This window comes from Pelophylax lessonae, assembly GCF_965119305.1.
Source record: "Pelophylax lessonae genome assembly, chromosome: 12".
NCBI lineage: Eukaryota > Metazoa > Chordata > Amphibia > Anura > Ranidae > Pelophylax > Pelophylax lessonae.
Genome location: NC_138779.1, coordinates 34,531,260 through 34,553,185, shown reverse-complemented (window position 1 = coordinate 34,553,185; position 21,926 = coordinate 34,531,260). Strand labels below are relative to the sequence as shown.

Sequence of the window (21,926 nt, the reverse complement as noted above, 5' to 3'; positions counted from 1 at the left end):
TCCATGGTGGCATTGAGTTGGGTGCTGGGAGCACGTCCAGTGCAAGGTCCCAGCACACTGTCTGAGCTGTCACTGAGAGCCTTTGGTTAAGGCTTCTGATCAGGGGCCAGTGAGATGGGAGAGATGACTGCTGTGGAAGCCAATCACAGCAGTAACATGATCCAGAAACCACCTCCTCCAGCCCTTTAAAGTGGAACTAAACCCCCCTATGTTTTTCAGCCAAGGGAGCTGCCATGTTAGCCTCTGTTTGATCTGCAACTGCAATGGTGCTGCACATGAGATCAGTTATGACACCAGTCATTTGATGGCTTGACAGTTTGGTTGAGAACAAAAGCAACCATCACAATTAGCATTCCTGGCATGTTGGGATTGGAATGTAACTGTATTTTGAAACTGTTAAATTGATGGGTTTAGTTCTGTTTTAGGTGGGCAGCACGGCTTCTGTATCATGATATTGCTGTGATTGGCTCCCACAGTGGTCACATGGTCAACAATAAGAAGTTAATGACCTACAGCAAAACAAATAATGTGCAGTAACCCATAGCAACCCAAAAAAATACTCTCTCTGCATACTCTAGAATTGTACTGTACCTGCCATCTAGTTTTTGCCGCAAAGCATCATGGCCACTCCCAAGCAACTAGATGCCCTTGTTCGGGTGTGCGGTCAGGGGCAACAAAACCGTGGCTCATCCACCTGATTTTACTGTCCTCTGGCTGCCTCTGGGAATGAACCCCAGCAGCACAGTGAATTATAGACTATATTGCTAAAAGTATTGGGATGCCTGCCTTTACACGCACATGAACGTTAATGGCATCCCAGTCTTAGTCCGTAGGGTTTAATATTGAGTTGGCCCACCCTTTGTAGCTATAACAGCTTCAACTCTTCTGGGAAGGCTGTCCACAAGGTTTAGGAGTGTGTCTATGGGAATGTTTGACCATTCATCCAGAAGCGCATTTGTGAGGTCAGGCACTGATGTTGGAGAGAAGGCCTGGCTTCCAGTCTGCACTCTAATTCATCCCAAAAGTGTTCTGTCGGGTTGAGATCAGGACTCTGTGCAGGCCAGTCAAGTTCCTCCACCCCAAACTCGCTCATCCATGTTTTTAGGACTGGGCTTTGTGCACTGGTCCAAATCATTTGGTGGAGGGGGGATTATGGTGTGGGGTTGTTTTTCAGAGGTTGGGCTTGGCCCCTTAGTTCCACTGAAGAGAACTCTTAAGGTGGCAGCATACCAAGACATTTTGGACAGTTTCATGCTCCCAACTGGGTGGGAACAGTTTGGGGATGACCCCTTCCTGTTCCAACATGACTGCGCACCAGTGTACAAAGCAAGGTCCATAAAGACATGGATGAGCGAGTTTGGGGTGGTGGAACTTGACTGGCCTGACTTCAACTTGATAGAACACCATTGGGATGAATTGCGAAGACTGCAAGCTTGACCTCACAAATGCGCTTCTGGAAGAATGGTCAAACATTTCCATAGACACACTCCTAAACCTTGTGGACAGTCTTCCCAGAAGAGTTGAAGCTGTTATAGCTGCAAAGGGTGGGCCAACTCAATATTCAACCCTGCGGACTAAAGCCTCGTACACACGCAACGATTATCGGCCGACCGATCGGTCGTCTTTTGTCCAGTGTTGTTGTGTTGGTTGAAATGTGCTCTAGACTGCACACGAATTTAATCGGCCAACAAAAACCAACTTCAGAAGTGATGTCATGTGCTGGTTTACTTTCCGTGTGTTTTTTCTTCTCTGAGCATGCCCAATCTTGCTCATCAGATTTTTGTCTGCCGAAATCTGTACTGACTGACGAAAAATCGGCCGTTGTGTTGACGGCCAACAAAAATTTTATAGCCTGCACACCAGATTTTTTTCGGCCGAAAAGTCGGAGTTGGTTGTCGGAAGCATCATACTAACAAGCCGAAAATCGGCCGATCGGACGTTGGCCGAAAATTCCCTGACGATTTTCGACGCGTGTGTACGGGGCTTTAGACTGGGATGCCAATAGAGTTCATGTGCGTGTAAAGGCAGGCGTCCCAATACTTTTGGAAAAACAGTGTATATAACCTGCCACCTAACAGAGCCAACTTTTCTTTTTGCTACAGGTGCATTTTAAACTTAAAAAGCCGAAGAATTTTCTGGCCGCAAAACTGCAGCGACAGCATTGTGCGCTGATCACAGCGAAGACAATGATTTTCTATCAAGCTGCACCACATGCGGATTTTATAACCTAAAAAGAAATATTGAATCGCAGCTTGTCGGAAAGAAGGAGAATGATAAAAAGAAAAGTACTTTTATATAAAGGCAAAATCCTTGTGAGCCACCAAGGAGTTCAGTACAGACTCAACTGTTTAAAGTCCGCTTTAATTGGGTTTTATAGCACTGGGCACACGGTTTATCGCAAAGATCATTAAAAAGTAGAAAGTATGTTAGTACTGCAATGGGCAGAGGGACGCAATGTTTATGGCTTGAGGAAAGCGCCGTAACTGACAGCAACCAATCAGAAGTCATCTTTGTATCAGAATTTCACATTTCCAGATATAAAATTGTATCCAAACCCAAGAACAAAAACATATAGCAGCTGACAAGTCCTTAGATGTGCTGGCTGTATTTGTTTTCCTCCCCCCCCCCCCCAGCACTGAATGTGTACAATGGCAAGGGGTGCTGGGGTGTGCTGAAGGGTCACTCATGCTGGCTGCTGGGGGATCTATTGTTCCTGAAAAGACCTATTTTTGCATGGTGTTCTAATATTGCTGGGGAGGTCTAATATTGTTGCTAGTGGGGGATCTATTGTTGCTGGGGGGAGATTGCTTATGTTGCTGGGGGGTTAATTGTTGGAGGAGGGGGTCTATTGTTGCTGGCTGCTGGGGATCTATTGTTGCTGGAGGGCATCTATTTTTGCTGGGGAGGTCTATTGTTGCTGGTGGGAGATATATTGTTGTTGGTTGGGCTGATGTTGCTAAGGGGTCAATTGTTGCTGTGCTGGAATGGATCTACTGTTGCTGGCTGCTGGAGAGTCTATTGATGCTGGGCTGGCTACTGGGAAATCTGTTATTGCTGCTGTGATCTATTGTTGGGGTCCATGGTTGCTGGGGGAATCATTGTTGCAGGAAAGGGTCTATTGCTGCTGGGTGTGGGAGATCTACCTTACGGGTTTTCTTGTTGTTAGTCCAAAATTCCATACCAATTACTTATCACCACAAAATGATACTTGGTTCTATATTTTGTAAAAGTGTGTGTTTGTGGGGGGGGGGGGGGGGGTCTGGGTCTTGTGGAACCAAGGTATTGTGCTTGGAAGTGGGTAGGGGGTGGAATTAAGGTATTGTGCTTGGAAGTGGGTAGGGGGTGGAACCAAGGGATGGTGCTCAGAGGTGGGTAGGGGGTGGAACCAAGGCATGGTACTCGGAGGTGGGGAGGGGGGTGGAATCAAGAGATGGTGCTCAGAGGTGGGTAGGGGGTGGAACCAAAGGATGGTGCTCAGAGGTGGGTATGGGGTGGAACCAGGGCATGGTACTTGGAGGTGGGTAGGGGGTGGAACCAAGAGAGGGTGCTCAGAAGAGGATAGGGGGTGGAACCAAGGGATGGTGCTCAGAGGTGGGTAGGGGATGTAACCAAGGGATGGTGCTCAGAGGTGGGTAGAACCAAGGGATGGTGCTCAGAGGTGGGTAGGGGGCGGAACCAAGGCATGGTACTCGGAGGTGCGTAGGGGGTGGAGCCAAGGGATTGTGCTCAGAGGTGGGTAGGGGGTGGAACCAGGGGATGGTGCTCGGAGGTGGGTATGGGGTGGAACCAAGGGATGGTGCTCAGAGGTGGGTAGGGAGTGGATCCAAGGCATTGTACTCGGAGGTGGGTAAGGGGTGGAACCAAAGGATTGTGCTCGGAGGTGGGTAGGGGGTGGAACCAAGGAATGGTGCTCAGAGGTGGGTAGGGGGCGGAGAAGACCTTGCCCCGGCGCTGGGTGTAGCTATATAAAACATTAAAAATAGGTACCTACACTGTTTAACATCAAGTAATACACCGCCTCACCCAGCTCTGGACATGCCCAGTTGCTTTCTATTTTTTGGCACTGTGCCACATTTGTAGAGGCCAATCTGCTGACAGCCTAAAGATTTACTGCTGCTCAGGAGCTCTGGGCTTTAGCAAAATGACAGCCTCCAGTAAGAAGAAACAGGAACAATGCTGGAGGCAATATACAGCACACACTAACTTTGGTAGCATAAATAATAATTTGGAATGTATGTTCCTTGCAAAAGAGCATTACTTTTATCAAGTTGTTATGGGTAAAGTCCCACTTTAAGTCTTCCTGCAGTTGAGGCAATCCAGTTATCTATACCCCTCAATATCTACATATATACTGTATATATATATATATATATATATATATATATATATATACCTCTCAACTGAGCCTAGGACTGCTAACTACATAGCCATCCACATTGAAACTGTCTTTTTTTTGGGGGGGGGGCACCCCTGGATTGCATATTATAACTCTATATAATAGAAAAATCATAAATTACAATATACGTACCAATACCAACAATGACAAAAGCTGCCACCCCATTTAATATTCCAAGGTACTGAATCCCGAAGGCCACGTGGTAAAGGAAAAGAGCCACAAGGCAGCTGAGACCGATGCTGGCAATCCCAAAAAAGGACAGGAACACTGTATAATACAGAGACACCTTTATTAATGTTTATAATAACAAGATAATAACTGGGTCAAACATTATCACAATATATATATATATATATATATATATATATATATATATATATACAGTATATATATATATACACACATATATATTCTATACTGTCAAAAGTATTGTGACACCTGCCTTTAAACGCACATGAATTTAATGGGATCCCAGTCTTAGTCCGTAGGGTTCAACTCTTCTGGGAAGGCTGTCCACAAGGTTTAGGAATGTGTCTATGGGAATGTTTTACCATTCTTCCAGAAGCGCATTTGTGACATCAGGCACTGATGTAGGATGAGAAGGCCCGGCTCGCAGTCTCTGCTCTAATTCATCCCAAAGGTGTTCTATCGGGTTGAGGTCAGGACTCTGTGCAGGCCAGTCAAGTTCCTCCACCCCTTCCCCGCCCCACACCATAATCCCCCCTCCACCAAATGATTTGGATCAGTGCAGAAAGCAAGGTCCATAAAGACATGGATGAGCGAGTTTGGGGTGGAGGAACTTGACTGACCTGTACAGAATGCTGACCTCAACCCGATTTAACGCCTTTGGGATGAATTAGAGAGGAGACTGCGAGCCAGGCCTTCTCGTCTAACATCAGACAGTGCCTGACCTCACAAATGCACTTCTGGAAGAATGGTCAAACATTCCCATAGACACACTCCTAAACCTTGTGGACAGCCTTCCCAGAAGAGCTGAAACTGTTATAGCTGCAAAGGGTGGGCCAACTCAATATTGAACCCTACATACTAAGACTGGGATGCCATTAAATTCATGTGCGTGTAAATGCAGGCGTCCCGATACTTTTGTCAATATAGTCTGTGTGTGTATATATATATATATATTTATACACAGTATCTCACAAAAGTGAGTACACCCCTCACATTTTTGTAAATATTTTATTATATCTTTTCATGTAACAGCACTGAAGAAACAAAACTTTTGCTACAATGTAAAGCAGTGAGTGTACAGCTTGTATAACAGTGTAAATGTTCTGTCCCCTCAAAATAACTCAACACACAGCCATTAATGTCTAAACCGCTGGCAACAAAAGTGAGTACACCCCTAAGTGAAAATGTCCAAATTGGGCCCAACGTGTCAATATTTTGTGTGGCCACCATTATTTTCCAGCACTGCCGTAACCCTCTTGGGCATGGAGTTCACCAGAGCTTCACAGGTTGCCACTGGAGCCCTCTTCCACTTCTCCATGATGACATCACAGAGCTGGTGGATGTTAGAGACCTTGCGCTCCTCCACCTTCCATTTGAGGATGCCCCACAGATGCTCAATAGGGTTTAGGTCTGGAGAAATGCTTGGCCAGTCCATCATCTTTACCCTCAGCTTCTTTAGCAAGGAAGTGGTCGCCTTGGAGGTGTGTTTGGGGTCGTTATCATGTTGGAATACTGCCCTGCGGCCCAGTCTCCGAAGGGAAGGGATCAGCTCTGCTTCAGTATGTCGCAGTACATGTTGGCATTCATGGTTCCCTCAATGAACTGTAGCTCCGCAGTGCTGTCACACTCCTCACCTGGTTGCCGCCACACACGCTTGACACCATCTGAACCAAATAAGTTTATCTTGGTCTCATCAGACCACAGGACATGGTTCCAGTAATCCATGTCCTTAGTCTGCTTGTCTTTAGCAAACTGTTTGCGGGCTTTCTTGTGTATTATCTTTAGAAGAGGCTTCCTTCTGGGACGACAGCCATGCAGACCAATTTGATGCAGTGTGCGACGTATGTTTTGGGCACTGACAGGCTGACCCCCCACCCCTTCAACCTCTGCAGTAATGATGGCAGCACTCATATGTCTATTTCCCAAAGACAACCTCTGAATATGACGCTGAGCACGAATATTGCCAAGACCCTGAATCTGAGCTGCAGCATGGTGGCCAAGACCATACAGCGGTTTAACAGGGGCAGAACCTGTCCTGTTAAACCGCTGTATGGTCTTGGCCACAGTGCTGCAGCTCAGTTTCAGGGTTTTGGCAATCTTCTTACAGCCTAGGCCATCTTTATGTAGAGTAACAATTCTTTTTTTCAGATCCTCAGAGAGTTCTTTGCCATGAGGTGCCACGTTGAACTTCCAGTGACCAGAATAAGAGAGCGAGAGCGATAACACCAAATTTAACGCACCTGCTCCCCATTCACGCCTGAGACCTTGTAACACTAACAGGTCATTTGACATCAGGGAGGGAAAATGGCTAATTTGGACCCAATTTGGACATTTTAACTTAGGGGTGTACTCACTTTTGTTGCCAGCGGTTTAGACATTAATGGCTGTGTGTTGAGGTATTTTGAGGGGACAGCAAATTTACACTGTTATACAAGATGTACACTCACTACTTTACATTGTAGCAAAGTGTAATTTCTTCAGTGTTGTCACATGAAAAGAAATAATAAAATATTTACAAAAATGTGAGGGGTGTACTCACTTTTATAAGATACTGTAAATTCTTTTTTTACAGGAAAATCAAGTTTTACCACAAACCAATTGTCACATGGTACCTGAGAATGAGGTGAGGATGTAAACGAGGACGGCGATACAGCCGGTGCTGATGAACGCCAGCAGCATGTCATTATTGAAGGTTGTCCGCACTTCATAGTCAAACAGGTCGGTCCCCCCGTACAGCACCTGGACTTTACTTGGGAGAAGATACAAATACAATCATCAGAAATATTCAGAAACAAAAGGTTTACTATATAAATATAAGGATGAAGGGTGAACCATTTCGTTCTTTCCTATCATTCCCTCATCCCTATATACAGCATATATTATATATTACATTTTTTTCCTGGGTTTAGGCCAGGAGTCAGCAAACTATGGCACGTGGGTCAAATGTAGCCTGCTACAAGATTGTTTTCACCCCACAGCTAGGGTCAGTGGTGTGTCCCTGATGTGGGCCCACTGTGCTTGCAATCAGGGCTAACTTTGGGTGGGACACAGCAATCACGTGTTTGCCCTCGACTGAACTCCCTTCATTCAATCCGGTTCTGCCTCCAGGCTCCCACCCTGCTGGTACAGTCATCTGCAGGTATGTAAGGTAAGGTGAGACTTTTCTGAGGCGGGGCTCTGATGGAAACCCTGATGTAAGGCGGGGCTCTGATGGGAACCCTGATGTAAGGCGGGGCTCTGATGGGAATCTTGATGTAAGGCGGGGCTCTGATGGAAACCCTGATGTAAGGCGGGGCTCTGATGAGAACCCTGATGTAAGGCGGGGCACTGATGAGAACCCTGATGTAAGGCGGGGCTCTGATGGGAACCCTGATGTAAGGCGGGGCACTGATGGGAACCCTGATGTAGGGTGGAGCTCTGATGGGAACTCTGATGTAAGGCAGGGCTCTGATGAGAACCCTGATGTAAGGCGGGGCTCTGATGAGAACCCTGATGTAAGGCGGGGCACTGATGGGAACCCTGATGTAAGGCGGGGCACTGATGGGAACCCTGATGTAGGGTGGAGCTCTGATGGGAACTCTGATGTAAGGCAGGGCTCTGATGAGAACCCTGATGTAAGGCAGGGCTCTGATGAGAACCCTGATGTAAGGCGGGGCACTGATGGGAACCCTGATGTAGGGTGGAGCTCTGATGGGAACTCTGATGTAAGGCAGGGCTCTTATGGGAACCCTGATGTACGGCGGGGCTCTGATGAGAACCCTGATGTAAGGCGGGGCTTTGATGGGAATCTTGATGTAAGGCAGGGCTCTGATGAGAACCCTGATGTAAGGCGGGGCTCTGATGGGAACCCTGATGTAAGGCGGGGCTCTGATGGGAACCCTGATGTAAGGCGGGGCTTTGATGGGAATCTTGATGTAAGGCAGGGCTCTGATGGGAACCCTGATATAAGGCGGGGCTCTGATGAGAACCCTGATGTAAGGCGGGGCTTTGATGGGAATCTTGATGTAAGGCAGGGCTCTGATGAGAACCCTGATATAAGGCGGGGCTCTGATGAGAACCCTGATGTAAGGCGGGGCTCTGATGGGAACCCTGATGTAAGGCGGGGCTCTGATGGGAACCCTGATGTAAGGAGGGGCTTTGATGGGAACCCTGATGTAAGGCGGGGCTCTGATGGGAACCCTGATGTAAGGCGGGGCTCTGATGGGAACCCTGATGTAAGGCGGGGCTCTGATGGGAACCCTGATGTAAGGCGGGGCTTTGATGGGAATCTTGATGTAAGGCAGGGCTCTGATGAGAACCCTGATGTAAGGCAGGGCTCTGATAGGAACCCTGATGTACGGCGGGGCTCTGATGGGAACCCTGATGTAAGGCGGGGCTTTGATGGGAATCTTGATGTAAGGCAGGGCTCTGATGAGAACCCTGATGTAAGGCGGGGCTCTGATGGGAACCCTGATGTAAGGCGGGGCTCTGATGGGAACCCTGATGTAAGGCAGGGCTCTGATGGGAACCCTGATGTACGGCGGGGCTCTGATGGGAACACTGATGTAAGGTGGGGCTCTGATTGAAGCACTGATGTAAGGCAGGGCTCTGATGGGAACCCTGATGTAAGGCAAGGCTCTGATGGTAACCCTGATGTAAGGCGGGGCTCTGATGGGAACCCTGATGTAAGGCGGGGCTTTGATGGGAATCTTGATGTAAGGCAGGGCTCTGATGAGAACCCTGATGTAAGGCGGGGCTCTGATGGGAACCCTGATGTAAGGCGGGGCTCTGATGGGAACCCTGATGTAAGGCAGGGCTCTGATGGGAACCCTGATGTACGGCGGGGCTCTGATGGGAACACTGATGTAAGGTGGGGCTCTGATTGAAGCACTGATGTAAGGCAGGGCTCTGATGGGAACCCTGATGTAAGGCAAGGCTCTGATGGTAACCCTGATGTAAGGCGGGGCTCTGATGGGAATCTTGATGTAAGGCGGGGCTCTGATGAGAACCCTGATGTAAGGCGGGGCTCTGATGGGAACCCTGATGTAAGGCACGGCTCTGATGGGAATCTTGATGTAAGGCGGGGCTCTGATGAGAACCCTGATGTAAGGCGGGGCTCTGATAGGAACCCTGATGTAAGGCGGGGCTCTGATGGGAACTCTGATGTAAGGCGGGCTCCGATGGGAACCCTGATGTAAGGCGGGGCTCTGATGGGAACCCTGATGTATGGCGGGGCTCTGATGGAAACCCTGATGTAAGGCGGGGCTCTGATGGGAACCCTGATGTAAGACATGGCTCTGATGGGAACCCTGATGTAGGGTGGGGCTCTGATGGGAACTCTGATGTAAGGCATGGCTCTGATGGGAACCCTGATGTAAGGCGGGGCTCTGATGGGAACCCTGATGTATGGCGGGGCTCTGATGGGAACCCTGATGTAAGGCGGGGCTCTGATGGGAACTCTGATGTAAGGCATGGCTCTGATGGGAACCCTGATGTAAGGCGGGGCTCTGATGGGAACCCTGATGTATGGCGGGGCTCTGATGGGAACCCTGATGTAAGGCGGGGCTCTGATGGGAACCCTGATGTAAGACATGGCTCTGATGGGAACCCTGATGTAGGGTGGGGCTCTGATGGAAACCCTGATGTAAGGCGGGGCTCTGATGGGAACCCTGATGTAAGGAGGGGCTCTGATGGGAACCCTGATGTAAGGAGGGGCTCTGATGGGAACCCTGATGTAAGGTGGGGCTCTGATGGGAACTCTGATGTAAATGGGGACCCTCACATAATGGGGGATTCAAATGGAGACTCTAATATAGGTTGAACAAAAACAAACTTCATCTGCACCTTTCCCATCAATGGCTCACGTTGTTTGGAATTTCTTTGCTTTGCTGAAGTTCTTTCTCTGTTCTGAACCATATTACACTGAATACAAAAAAAGAGCCCCAAATTATATTTAAATGAATGAATTTGTTTCATGCATTCACCTATAAAACGGATGTACACTGCGTCCCTCTTACTGATAACCTTGGAGACCCCTGGTTTAGATAGCCAGACCAGCCACTAGGGGCAGTAAACAAAAGCCCCTCCGGAAGTTTTCATATTAGATTTATAATGGTATAAAAAAAACATTTTAGTGTTGAGTTTTACTGCCACTTGTTAATGGCTCGTTACCATCTTCCTAATGGTTTAGGTTTGCAAGTAATTTAATTTATGAGCTTGCTCATCGAACCGATTTCTTCAATAACGCTCTTCAAAGGCCGTGTTCCCATAAAGATCCCTGTTTGAACAGCGCTGGGCATAGCTCAATACATCAGCCGCATTATCCACACTGTTAATCAATTTAATTAATCATCCAGACTGGGCAGATAAAATGAGCCTTTCAGTTCTGCGGGTACCCAGAAGAAATTATTAAGTATATTTATTAAGATTGCAGATTTCAGATGGGAAAGACTTTGCAACAAAGTTGTAAAAAGAGCGTTGATAAGTATTCGAGGATTAAATGGGAACCTGACATTTCTTGCTGCACTGGCCGGTCCTACATAGAACATCATGTAACATTGTTAAAGTTGAACGCCGAGGATAAAAAACTGTCATTTAAAATATATTCCTCAATAGCCACAAAGGATATAAATTGACTTAGTGTTTAATATATGCCTTTGCAAACCCAGATATTACCTTGTGAAAGCAACAATGACATCATCACTGCGCTGTATGTGGCAAACACAGCCACTGTATATTGTCCTTCGTGTATGCATTATACTTATTGCATGTGTATACCTTTAAGAACCAAGTGTTTGTAGTGTGGTTTGTGTTGAGAGAGTGAGGACTCTTTCACTTGGGACTATCATATTTCTGAGCAGTGTCCCTCAGGAGATGTGTGGGGATGTATTGCAGATGGCTAGAAAATGGTAGAAGTGTTTCATAGACCCATGCCAGTGGGGTGGGGTTTGTTATTGTTAATACCTGCATTCCATTGTCCTATTGTTCCTGTCTGCCTTGTAAGCATATTATGGGATGTGTGTTTGTGTGGAATGGCTCGAAGAGGGAGGGGTTTTGGCAGAGTGTAGATCTCTTGTGTTTTCAATAAACAAGGCATTCTAGTTTGACTCCCAGCCTATGTGTCGTCTAGTTCTTGGGAGGGAAGGATGGTATAACGCTACCTGGATTGTTGCATGCTGTACCTGCCTATTTGGATTATTACCTGTTTTCCTGTCTATCAGCGGAGACCCTGTAGATTAAACTACTTCTCCGCTACACTGTACACAGCCTGTGCATAGAGCAGAGCTGTGGGAGGGGCCCAGCAAACCCCACCCACTACAGGCTGCAAAAAACTACAAGAGGGGGCGGAGACAAGACCAGTCATCCTGCACAACGAGAGAGAGCAGCAGTGAGCGGTCTTTTCTTTTTATTTTATTTTTTATTTTTTAACCACTTACTTACCGCTGGACGTCATATGATATCCAGGGCTTTAAGTGGGATATCTGAATGATGGGTGCAGCTGCAGGAATCATTCAGATATCATTTTTTTCCAGCCGGCGTTTTACTGCACCGTAAGAACAATCATAGCGGTGCTTCTACCGGCTCGCCTGTGCGATCAGCGAGCTGGAGATGGAATCCGCCGTTGGCAGAGGTACACCATAGAGACTGCCAAGGACCAGATGGTCCCCAACAGTCTCTATGACTCTCGAATGCCCGGGTGCGACCTTATGAGTTGCCAATACTGCCGTGATCTCGGCTGGACAGCTGAGATCTTTTTTTTTTGTTTTTTTTGTTTTTTATTACAGGCTTTTCAGCTTGTAGGAGAAATCTGAGGTCTTATTGACCCCAGATCTCTCCATAAAGAGGACCTGTCATGCACTATTACTATTACAAGGGATGTTTACATTCCTTGTATTAGGAATAAAAGTGATAAAAAAAATTAAAGGGAAAGTGTAAAAATAAAATAATAAAATAAACAATAATTTTTTTTTTTTAAAGTGCCCCCGTTCCTAAAGTGAACGCATATATGTAAACGGCTTACAATCCATACATGTGAGGTATCGCCGCGAACATTAGAGCAAGAGAAACAATTCTAGCCCAAAACCTCTTCTGTAACCCCAAACTGGTAACCTGTAAAAAATGTTTAAAGCGCCACCTATGGAGATTTTTAAGTGCCGAAGTTTGGCGTCATTCTACGAGTGTGCGCAATTTTAAAGCGTGACATGTTAGGTATCTATTTACTTAGCGTAACATTATCTTTCACATTATAAAATAAATTGAGCAAACTTTAGTGTTTTTTTTTTTTAATTCATAAAACAGTTTTTTTCCCAAAAAAACATCTTTAAAATATTGCTGCGCAAATACCGCCTGAGATAAAAAGTTGCAACAATTGCCATTTTATTTCCTAGGGTCTCTGCTAAAAAAAATATATATAATATTTGGGGGTTAGGAGTAATTTTCTAGCAATGATAGCAATCTAGAAATGATGATATTTACATGTAGAAGCGGAGTGCCAGTGATGGCCCGGTATGGAGGTGGTTAAACTGAATTCCAGGATGAGCAAATATTGTGTACATACATTTGTCATGTGCATTCTTCTTGAATCTCAGTGAGCTTAGTGCATTTCTTCCAGATCTGTGCAGTAATTCAGTGTGAAGCTTCCTGTATTACAGACCGCTCACTGCTGCTTCCTCTGCTTGTGCAGGGTGACTGGTCTTGTCTCCGCCCCCTCCTGTGGTTTTCTGCAGGCAGCCTTGTGGGCCCCTCCCACAGCTCTGCACTCTGCTTAGGCTATGTACAGCACAGTGATGATGTCACTCCTACTTTTACAAGTTTGCAAAGACATTTGGTGCACACAAAGTAGATTTATATCCTTTTTACTATAGTGAGATATATTGAAACAAAAGTTTTTGTGCCTGGGGGCTTTAGGTGACAGTGTCCTCAGCTTTGTGACATGCGTTCTTCTGTGTGTGACATGCGAGTTCATATTCTAACAGGAGAATTCTGGTAAGCGGTACAGGCTGTGCATTGGTAATATATTTATTCTTCACACTGACAATAACCAAGCTTGCTCCAGTCCCAGACCGCTTCCTAATTTCCTCGGCATGTTCTTTCCCAGCCTGTCAGGCCTGTCAGTGGGTTTTTGTACTTTCCCCCTGTGCAAACTGCTGACGTCCACAGAAACGCAGCTAAAGATTGTGTCTCTCCTGTAGAACGCCGGCACATTCCTGAAGACAGCGCTATTTAGCAGAACAATGCGGTGTCAATCCGCAGAGGCACAGGTGAGAGCGATCCCGCTTCGTCAGCAGACGGGGGCTGGGGGGGGGGAGATTCCGTGCGCAACTGAAAGTGACATTTATGCATTTTTTATTACGGCTGTACATATTTTATTTAGAAATAAATGCCACGGGGATTATAATTGGCTTTTATTAAAGGGAAGGAAGGAAAGGCTGTGTGAACGCAAAGTTTTATCTGCAAGGAGAAAGAAAGTCAAGTGGCAATCCCATGGCAAAGAACTTTCTTCTATGAAGAACATCTATCTATCTATCTATCTATCTATCTATCTATCTATCTATCTATCTATCTATCTATCTATCTATCTATCTATCTATCTATCTATCTATCTATCTATCTATCTATCTATCTATCTATCTATCTATCTATCTATCTATCTATCTATCTATCTATCTATCTATCTATCTATCTATCCATCTATCCATCTATCTATACTTCCATCTATCCATCTATCCATCCATCTACCCATCTATCTATCCATCTATACTTCCATCTATCCCTCTATCCATCTATCCCTCTATCCATCTATCTATCCATCTATCCATCCATTTATCCATCTATCCATCCATCCATCCATCTATCCATCCATCTATCCATCCATCTATCCATCTATCCATCCATTTATCCATCCATCTATCCATCCATCTATCCATCTATCCACCCATCTATCCATCCATCTATCCATCCATCTATCCATACATCCATCCATCTATCCATACATCCATCCATCTATCCATCCATCCATCCATCTATCCATCCATCCATCCATCCATCCATCTATCCATCCATCTATCCATCCATCCATCCATCCATCCATCAATCCATCTATCCATCCATCCATCCCTCTATCCATCCATCTATCCATCCATCCATCTATCCATCCATCCATCCATCCATCCATCCATCCATCCATCTATCCGTCCATCCATCTATCTATCCATCCATCTATCCATCTATCCGTCCATCCATCTGTCCATCCATCCATCCATCCATCCATCCATCCATCCATCCCTCTAAAAATGAACCAAGTCTAACAGGGAAAACCCTGTAGGCAAGGAGAGTGGGGATTTTAATGTGCCCAGAAATATCAGAAGGAAAACAAATCATAAAAAATATACATTTTATTAAAGACAAAAAAAAAAAAATAGCACATGAAGATACAACATCTAAAAGGTGTATCACATAACAAAGCACATCCTACGGTACGATGGATCGACGCGTTTTGCCCACAATTTGGGCTTCCTCAGGATCCGGATGTGTGGCAAACTTTTTCAAAGAGTATATATACACCCTGAATAAAAACAAGCTAAATCTCAGAAGCCAAGCCACGAAATCTATAATAGTATACTGGAAAATACACAATTCATATAGACAAGGAGGAAGAGCTTACAAACCCCTTGCATGAAGAAATAAATGGATAAATAAAAGGATAAATGCAATCAGGTGTTGAGTGCAAATACCACAAAGATCAAAAGACATATAACTTCCAAACACCACCTATGATTTGTATTACATATCCAATAGAAGGAGAAATTCTAATAGGATTGGATGGATAGATAATTGGATGGATAGATAATAATGAAAATATCTATCCATCCAATTATATACCATTGATTGGTGCATCTATCTATCTATCTATCTATCTATCTATCTATCTATCTATCTATCTATCTATCTATCTATCTATCTATCTATCTATCTATCTATCTATCTATCTATCTATCTATCTATCTATCTATCTATCTATCTATCTATCTATCTATCTATCTATCTATCTATCTATCTATCTATCTATCTATCTATCCCTATACTATATTGTCAAACATATTGGGTCACCTGCCTTTACTCACACATGAACTTTAATGGCATCCTAGTCTTATGCCTCGTACACACGATCAGATAATCATACGAAAAAAATCACTTTTGAATTGATCGCACGATAATCTGATTAATACACAGCTTTCGACAGCCAATCACCACATTTCGTCCAACAAAAACACGAAAACTTTTGTTGTACGATAGCCTAGCGAACAACAATCGTTTATTCAGTACAGTATGCGTCCGCTAAAAATCAATAGACAAAGACTACGCATGATCAGAAACACGAAAAGAACCCGGAAAAATCCTGGCTGCCATTGTTTTTATTTTGTACTATCCGATACGCAGCTACGCAACCAGGAAGCTTTTGCAGAATCGTACGAAAAAAATCATACATTTAGTACGCATTGTTGAATTCAATACTAGTATTATGCAACAAAATGCGAACAAGAGGCATTAGTCCGTAGGGTTCAATATTGAGTTGGCCCACCCTTTGCAGCTATAACAGCTTCAACTCTTCTGGGAAGGCTGTCCACAAGGTTTAGGAGTGTGTCTATGGGAATGTTTGACCATTCATCCAGAAACGTATTTGTGAGGTCAGGCACTGATGTGGCTCACAGTCTCCGCTCTAATTCATCCCAAAAGTTTTCTATCGGGTTGAGGTCAGGACTTTGTCCAGACCAGCCAAGTTCCTCCACTCCAAACTCACTCATCTATGTCTTTATGGACCTTGCTTTGTGCACTGGTCCAAATCATTTGGTGGAGGTGGGATTATGGTGTGGGGTTGTTTTTCAGGAGTAAGGCTTAGCCCCTTAGTTCCAGAGAAGGGAACACCTAAAGCGTCAGAATGCCAAGACATTTTGGCCAATTTTATGCTCCCAAATTTGTAGGAACAGTATGGGGAGCCTATCAGTGCCCGTAAGTGCAGGCCCATCAGTGAAGAAGAACAAATACTTATTTGCTAAATTTTATAACTAAGAAAAACATTTTTTTTCAGAATTTTCGGTCTTTTTTTATTTGTATAGCAAAATTATAAAAAAAAACAATGATGATTAAGTGCCGGTTCACACTGAGGCGACCTGGTCGCCTCACAGGTCGCCGTAAGTCGCCTCCCATAAAGCTGCGGACCCGTTCTAACAGGAGCGACACAAGTCGCTCCGACTTAGAAAAAGGGTCCGGAGCTTCTTTGGGGCGACCAGGAGGCGACCGCCATAGACTTCAATGTTATGAAGTCCGTGGTGGCCGCTCCGAGGTCGCGGCGCGCTGCTCGCACCGCGACCTCGGAGGTCGCGGTGCGAAGTAGCGTCACCTGTATGTGAACGGGGACTAAATACCACCAAAAGAAAGCTCTTTTGTCCCCAAAAAAAAAATATGATAAAAATGTCATATGTGTACAGTGTTGCATGACCGCACAATTGTCTTTCAAAGTGCGACAGCGCTGAAAGCTGAAAATTGGCCTGGGCAGTAAAGGGGTGAAAGTGTCCGGTAATGAAGTAGTTAATCTATCTACAGCCGTGGCCAAAAGTTTTGAAAATGACACAAGTATTAATTTCCAAAAAGTCTGCTGCCTCAGTTTTTATGATAGTAATTTGCATATACTCCAGAATGTTATGAAGAGTGATCAGATGAATTGCAATGAATTGCAAAGTCCCTCTTTGCCATGAAAATTAATCTAATCCCATAAAAAAAGATTCCACTGCATTTGTGAAGAAGGCTTCAGGGCAAGGGCCAGCAAACACCAGGACCATCTACTACATTTGATTTAGCTGCAGGATCGGGGCACCGCCAGTGAAGAGCTTGTTCAGGAATGGCAGCAGGAAGGTGGGAGTGCATCTGCATGCACAGTGAGGAGAAGACTTTTGGAGGATGGCCTGGTGTCAAGAAAGGCAGCAAAGAAGCCACTTCCCTCCCGGAAAAAACATCAGCAACAGATTTATATTCTGCAAAAGGTACAGGGATTAGACTGCTCAGGGCTGGGGTAAAATCATTTTCTCTGATGAATCTCCCTTCCCATTGTTTAGGGAATCCGGAAAAACCTTCTCCAGAGAAGAAAAGGTGAGCGCTACCATCAGTCCTGTGTCATGCCAGCAGTAAAGAGAGGCCCGGAGTAAAGGAGAGAAGAGACATGGACGGAGGGCCGGCATGACAGGGGTTAAAGGGGTTTGGGACAAGGAGGGGTTTTCAGCCCAGTACGATAGAAAATATAAGTGGTGGGACTTTTAATTCCTGTTTTGGCCAGGAAAGGGTGGAGCTACAGGGAGAGGTCAAGCTAGGGGCCTCAGGAAGTCTTCAGTCAGAGGAAAGCTGCATTGGAGAATATTTCCCACCCTCCCTCCCATTTTCTTGTATTTTCTTGTTTTTTCTGACTTTTGGTTGTGCAGCCCACTGCCATTGTTTTTGGTTTTTGTTTTAACAGAGGCTTTCTTCTTTTGGGGTGGTTCTTTGTCATGGCAGCAAGTGGGGTACAAGGTCCTGGTAGGTTAGTATGGTGCAAACTTATACTTGATAGGGACCCGTCTGAGGTACGGCTCCCTGATGGTGCAAACTTATACTTGGTAGGGACCCGTTTGAGGTACGGCTCCCTGATGGTGCAAACTTATACTTGGTAGGGACCCGTCTGAGGTACGGCTCCCTGATGGTGCAAACTTATACTTGGTAGGGACCCGTCTGAGGTACGGCTCCCTGATGGTGCAAACTTATACTTGGTAGGGACCCGTCTGAGGTACGGCTCCCTGATGGTGCAAACTTATACTTGGTAGGGATCCGTCTGAGGTACGGCTCCCTGATGGTGCAAACTTATACTTGGTAGGGACCCGTCTGAGGTACGGCTCCCTGATGGTGCAAACTTATACTTGGTAGGGACCCGTCTGAGGTACGGCTCCCAGATGGTGCAAACTTATACTTGGTAGGGACCCGTCTGAGGTACGGCTCCCTGATGGTGCAAACTTATACTTGGTAGGGACCCGTCTGAGGTACGGCTCCCAGATGGTGCAAACTTATACTTGGTAGGGACCCGTCTGAGGTACGGCTCCCTGATGGTGCAAACTTATACTTGGTAGGGACCCGTCTGAGGTACGGCTCCCTGATGGTGCAAACTTATACTTGGTAGGGACCCGTCTGAGGTACGGCTCCCTGATGGTGCAAACTTATACTTGGTAGGGACCCGTCTGAGGTACGGCTCCCTGATGGTGCAAACTTATACTTGGTAGGGACCCGTCTGAGGTACGGCTCCCTGATGGTGCAAACTTATACTTGGTAGGGATCCGTCTGAGGTACGGCTCCCTGATGGTGCAAACTTATACTTGGTAGGGACCCGTCTGAGGTACGGCTCCCTGATGGTGCAAACTTATACTTGGTAGGGACCCGTCTGAGGTACGGCTCCCAGATGGTGCAAACTTATACTTGGTAGGGACCCGTCTGAGGTACGGCTCCCTGATGGTGCAAACTTATACTTGGTAGGGACCCGTCTGAGGTACGGCTCCCAGATGGTGCAAACTTATACTTGGTAGGGACCCGTCTGAGGTACGGCTCCCTGATGGTGCAAACTTATACTTGGTAGGGACCCGTCTGAGGTACGGCTCCCTGATGGTGCAAACTTATACTTGGTAGGGACCCGTCTGAGGTACGGCTCCCAGATGGTGCAAACTTATACTTGGTAGGGACCCGTCTGAGGTACGGCTCCCTGATGGTGCAAACTTATACTTGGTAGGGACCCGTCTAAGGTACGGCTCCCTGATGGTGCAAACTTATACTTGGTAGGGACCCGTCTGAGGTACGGCTCTCTGATGGTGCAAACTTATACTTGGTCGGGACCCGTCTGAGGTACGGCTCTCTGATGGTGCAAACTTATACTTGGTCGGGACCCGTCTGAGGTACGGTTCCCTGATGGTGCAAACTTATACTTGGTAGGGACCCGTCTGAGGTACGGCTCCCTGATGGTGCAAACTTATACTTGGTAGGGACCCGTCTGAGGTACAGCTCCCAGATGGTGCAAACTTATACTTGGTAGGGACCCGTCTGAGGTACGGCTCTCTGATGGTGCAAACTTATACTTGGTAGGGACCCGTCTGAGGTACGGCTCTCTGATGGTGCAAACTTATACTTGGTCAGGACCTGTCTGAGGTACGGCTCCCAGATGGTGCAAACTTATACTTGGTAGGGACCCATCTGAGGTACGGCTCCCGGTAGTTGGTACCTGCGACTGGTGGTCTCCGAGCCGGTGCTGTGGCGGCTGGATTAACTAATTAAGTCGGACGCAGGTACCTCCTTCTTTGATGCCTACCGGGAACTTGAGGCTCCAGTAAAAAACTGGGTTTAGCGTGTTATTTACCTGTTATGTATACAGTTTGTTAATAAAAGGCTGCTATGGCCATTTAACTCCAACCTGTGGTCATGTGGTTATTTATAATGGAGGAGGAGAGTGATGGTCAGAGCAGAATAGAGACAAATCATCTTTAATCCCCTCGTCAAGCATCATGAGACCATTCATGTGTGGGTTTGCTTCTCAGCCAGGGGAGTGGTGGGCTCACTCACAATTTTGCCTAAAAACACAGCCATGAATCAAGAATTGTACAAAAACATCCTCCGAAAGCAACTTCTCCCAACCACCCAAGAACAGTTTGGTGATGAACAATGTCTTTTCCAGCATGATGGAGCACCCTGCCATAAACCATAAGTGATAACTAAGTGGCATGGGGAACAAAACATCAAAATTTTGGGTCCATGGCCAGGAAACTCCCCAGACCTTAATCCCATTGAGAACTTGTGGTCAATCCTCAAGAGGTGGGTGAACAAAAAAAGCCCCACAAATTCTGACACCTTACAAGCATTGATTATGAAGAATGGGCTGCCATCAGTCATGATGTGACCCAGAAGTTGATTGGCAGCATGCCAGGGAGAATTACAGAGGTCCTGAAAAAGAAGGGTCAGCACTGCAAATATTGACTCTTTCCATAAACTTCATGTCATTGTCAATAAAAGCCTTTGACACTTCTGAAATTCTTGTAATTATACTTCAGTAAACCTTAGTAACATCTGACAAAAAGATCTAAAAACACTGAAGCAGCAGACACTATTTGTGACCACATCTTTCTTTCTTTCTTTCTTTCTTTCTTTCTTTCTTTCTTTCTTTCTTTCTTTCTTTCTTTCTTTCTTTCTTTCTTTCTTTCTTTCTTTCTTTCTTTCTTTCTTTCTTTCTTTCTTTCTTTCTTTCTTTCTTTCTTTCTTTCTTTCTTTCTTTCTTTCTTTCTTTCTTTCTTCCATCCATCTTACCCATCCATCCATCCATCTAAAAATTAACCAAGTCTAACAGGGAAAACCCTGTAGGCAAGGAGAGTGGGGATTTTAATGTGCCCAAAAATATCAGAAGGAAAACAAATCATAAAAATATATATATATTTTATTAAAGACAAAAAAAAAAAAAATAGCACATGAAAATACAACATCTAAAAGGTTTATCACATAACACAGCACATCCTACGGTACTATGGATCGACACGTTTCGCCCACAATTTGGGCTTCCTCAGGATCCGGATGTGTGGCAGACTTTTTCAAAGAGTATATATACACCCTGAATAAAAACAACAAGCTAAATCTCATAAGCCAAGCCACGAAATCTATAATAGTATACTGGAAAATACACAATTCGTATAGACAGGGAGGAAGAGCTAACAAACCCCTTGCATGAAGAAATAAATGGATAAATAAAAGGATAAATGCAATCAAGTGTTGAGTGCAAATACCACAAAGCTCAAAAGACATATAACTTCCAAACACCACCTATGATTTGTATTACATATCCAATAGAAGGAGAAATTCATCCCATTTGCAGGAGAAAGTAGCACCAACCAACGTCCCTGCTAACAGCAAACTGGCCGAGTCTATCTATCTATCTATCTATCTATCTATCTATCTATCTATCTATCTATCTATCTATCTATCTATCTATCTATCTATCTATCTATCTATCTATCTATCTATCTATCTATCTATCTATCTATCTATCTATCTATCTATCCTATTTTAACAGCTTTTGGCATATTCATATTCTCTGCCATGCACTTAAACGGAACCTGTTACCTATTTTTGATATTTAAAGCTAACAGGGGTGTTAGAATGCATGCCCTAACAGTTATTTCCTGGAACCCATTTTATAATATTGATGGTCGCTGATTGGATTGGATTAGATTGGATGGAGGGAAAGGGGAGGGGGGGGGCAGTAACATTTGAAGTTAGGGAAGTTAGTTCTATCTAATCCTTTTAGGAGAAGGTA

At 45.3% G+C, this 21,926-nt stretch overlaps 1 protein-coding gene and 1 pseudogene across 3 annotated transcripts in view; one reads left to right on the top strand and one right to left on the bottom strand.

Moving 5' to 3' along the window:
• The window catches only part of DISP3 (dispatched RND transporter family member 3), a 225,566-nt gene that overhangs the window by 121,876 nt on the left and 81,764 nt on the right, over window positions 1–21,926 (bottom strand). For both annotated transcript variants that reach the window (XM_082274320.1, XM_082274321.1), the window contains exons 4-5: window positions 7,198–7,334; window positions 4,529–4,663 (exon numbers count right to left, since the gene is read on the bottom strand). In XM_082274320.1, coding sequence (XP_082130446.1) covers window positions 4,529–4,663; window positions 7,198–7,334 — 272 coding nt within the window. The remainder of the gene's footprint in view (window positions 1–4,528; window positions 4,664–7,197; window positions 7,335–21,926) is intronic.
• On the top strand, window positions 13,798–14,888 carry LOC309568291 (annotated as a pseudogene). The gene is made up of 2 exons: window positions 13,798–13,824; window positions 14,022–14,888. The product of its transcript is annotated as an uncharacterized misc_RNA (transcript).